Source organism: Poecilia reticulata, unplaced genomic scaffold (genome assembly GCF_000633615.1).
Source record: "Poecilia reticulata strain Guanapo unplaced genomic scaffold, Guppy_female_1.0+MT scaffold_251, whole genome shotgun sequence".
Taxonomy (NCBI): Eukaryota; Metazoa; Chordata; class Actinopteri; order Cyprinodontiformes; family Poeciliidae; genus Poecilia; species Poecilia reticulata.
Window position 1 is genome coordinate 42,879 of NW_007615036.1, and position 3,030 is coordinate 45,908.

Sequence of the window (3,030 nt, forward strand, 5' to 3'; positions counted from 1 at the left end):
TAAACTGGTAATAAACTGGTAATAAACTGGTGATAAACTGCAGTACAGATCCAGTTTGTTTACTGGGAAACTGGGAGGCAGGAATCTGTCTCACCAGGAGGAACTCATCTGATTGGCTGCATATTGTGGGTCGACCAGAATCCATCTGGTTCACGTTTAAAGAACAGAACAAATCAGAACTGGACCCTAACCTTAGAGACGGTTCTGATCTGTTATGGAATGCTTTGTTGATTTCTGAGATCTTCTGCCTCCTTCCTGCTGTCAGACGGGTTCTGTTCCAGTTTTCACATGTAAATGCTCAGTGACGGTGCGTTCACTGACCTTTGCTCTCCTTCAGCAGTCATCTCATCATGGCGGTCAGTTCGGACGTGGAGCCGCTCTTTGTGGCCTTCAAGAAGTTCTCCATCTACGGAGACCCGAAGGCGAGCGGCAGGGAGCTGACCGGGAAGGCCTGGGCCAAGTTGTGCAAGGACTGCCAGGTCATCGATGGGAAGAGCGTCACCGGGACCGACGTGGACATCGTCTTCTCCAAAGTGAAGTGAGTTTCTCTGCAGCGGATCCACATCGGACAGGGGTCTCCTCTCATGACTCTCGAACAAGCAGCAGATTCAGTTTGGCACTGGATTCATTGGAGGTTCTGGAGCGAATTAAGGTTCCGGTGAAGGTCTGAGATGAAGGTTGTTGATGGAATATCTCTGTCTTCCAGACAGAGGTCGGCTCGAGTCATCACGTACAAGGAGTTCCAGCAGGCGCTGGAAGAACTGGCTCCCAAGAGGTTCAAAGGTCAAACTAAACAGGCAGCGCTGCAGTCCATTCACAAGCTGGTGGAGGGCCAAGAGCCGACCAACGTCGGCGTGACGGTGAGTCTTTATGAAGACGTGTCACATTTAGTTTCTGTTTCCAACTGGACAGAAACAGAAAGCTTCTAGAAACGCTGGACCGGGTGAGTTCAGAGCAGAAAATGTCCGACCCTCGATTAGCTTCTGCTAATCTGACTTTCTGAGAAGCAAAGATGTTCAGAGGAAAATCACTGAACTGCTGATGAAACAAAATTCATCACGAAGGCTGGAATAAACCTGAAGGCGTCCAGCTGGTTCACTCGCAAGATTTAGAAACCGATGTTCAAACCTAGAGCTCCGCCCCCGCAGCCACAGAGCTTCCTGGACGTAGCAGGTTTGGTCGTATTGTGGGACGTTGAGCCTCTTGGCAGGAGCAACACTTCACACACAAACCCTTTTCACTCAAAAACATCCAGGTGTTACAGAAAATCGCTCGAGACCCAACATCAGTTCAGAGTAAAGAAAGATGGCCGACTACGACGAAGCAGTTTGTTACTATATTTAATGGACAAAACGATACAAAGACGTCTCCAACGTCCACTAAACTTTCTGCTCCTCCACGTTGTTTTATCTTTTGAGTTTTGGATTCTCCTGTGTTTCCATCACCTCACTTTCTGATTGGCTAAATGTCAGATTCAACATGCGTTGTTCTCTCATGCTGGATGTCGGGTCAAGACGACCCCACATGTTGAATATCTCCGATCTTAAATCGCCCTTCTGAGTGAAACTCTGAACACTCGGCAGGAAAATCTCCTCATACTAACTTTAAAACTGATAATTGGAGCGTCTTTGAGATGCTGGAAGGAGGAAATGGGGATGATGTGAACCGTGTGGGCCGAGCGTTAAGTTCGTCTGGTGTCCCTTAATTCTGCCCTGCTGACGTTTTCCATCTTCGTTAAACTGGGAGACCCAACAATGTCGGAAGAGACGATGCTACTTTTCTGTTCTGGGGATCATAAGATCCTCCAGCTGCTGTTTAACCAAACAGTCATTCACTGTTGGATTGTATTCTTCATAATCTGTCTTCCACCTAGTATCATGAGTATTGAAGTGTTTTTGAAATCTATTTTTAACTAAATATTTCTGATCAAATTAATCTTAAAGTCAGGAACTCTTAACTTTTCTGACCCATTCTGCTGAGCAGACAGGAAGTAGCTTCACTTGTCCCCCAATTTCCTTCCTGTCCTCTCTGTCCCTCAGAAAGTGGCGAAGACGGCAACGGTGGACCGTCTGACTGACACGTCCCGCTACACCGGCTCCCACAAGGAGCGCTTCGACGACAGCGGCCGGGGCAAAGGTCGCGAAGGCCGCGAAGACCTGGTGGAGCACACGGGCTACGTGAACGCGTACAAGGACGCCGGAACGTATGACAGCAAGCTGAAGGACGCTGACAAGTGAGGCGACGCCCCCTGCTGGAAGCTCAGAGGAAGTTCTCTGGGACTGGACCAAACCCTGCATGGAGGGAGCTGGACAGACCTCCAGGAATTCATATTAATTAATATATGTATTAATTAATAAACAACATTTAGAGCTTCTAGCTTCACGATGTCTCCCTCCTGTAATAAACGTCTCATTTAATGGAGTTCATGAAAATCTGATTTTTTAAATCACTGTTAGATTTGAGGTGAATAGAAAATGTTCAGTTGGAGAAAAAATATCTTCAGATGATTTTAATTATAAAAATTAGAAGCTCAAAAATCTAAAAAGTTTAATATTCAAAGAGGAAATTATTTATTCTGGTAGAAAAAATGTCCAACAGCAGCCAACATTTTGCAGGTGTGTGGCGCCCCTAGTGGCAGAGGTTAGCTACAGCTGCTCAACCCATCAGAAGATTAAACATTTTAATGATTTCAGATGATGATTGTTGCTCAGTTTTTATGAAACGTTGTTGGATTTAGAAGAAATAACCAGATTCTGGGTTCATCCAGACATTTACTCGATTCTTTATTGAAATAATATTTGAAAAGTAAAGTAAATGCAACTTCTAAAAAAAAGACAAATCTGTAAATGTTTCAGTAAAAATGTTTAAATAACGCAGGAAGTTAAATCTGCTCATTTCCATCAATCCAACTAAAACCTGAGAGCAGCTGAAGGTCCAGAGGAATCAAGACGGGAGATCATCTGGATAAACTGTAGAGAGACCACCTCTAGGGATCCAGACCACCTCTAGGGGTCCAGACCACCTCTAGGG

At 45.4% G+C, this 3,030-nt stretch overlaps 1 protein-coding gene across 2 annotated transcripts in view; it reads left to right on the top strand.

Moving 5' to 3' along the window:
* tppp3 (tubulin polymerization-promoting protein family member 3) overlaps positions 1 to 2,421 on the top strand; it is a 14,622-nt gene extending 12,201 nt beyond the window's left edge. Inside the window, exons 2-4 of one of the 2 annotated variants that reach the window (XM_008402696.2) lie at positions 338 to 538; positions 707 to 860; positions 2,040 to 2,421. In XM_008402696.2, the coding sequence (XP_008400918.1) occupies positions 351 to 538; positions 707 to 860; positions 2,040 to 2,237 (540 nt within the window). In that variant the 5' untranslated portion in view covers positions 338 to 350 and the 3' untranslated portion in view covers positions 2,238 to 2,421. The remainder of the gene's footprint in view (positions 1 to 337; positions 539 to 706; positions 861 to 2,039) is intronic. The other variant, XM_017303349.1, reaches the window with a different exon arrangement.
* Positions 2,422 to 3,030: the final 609 nt, after the last annotated feature.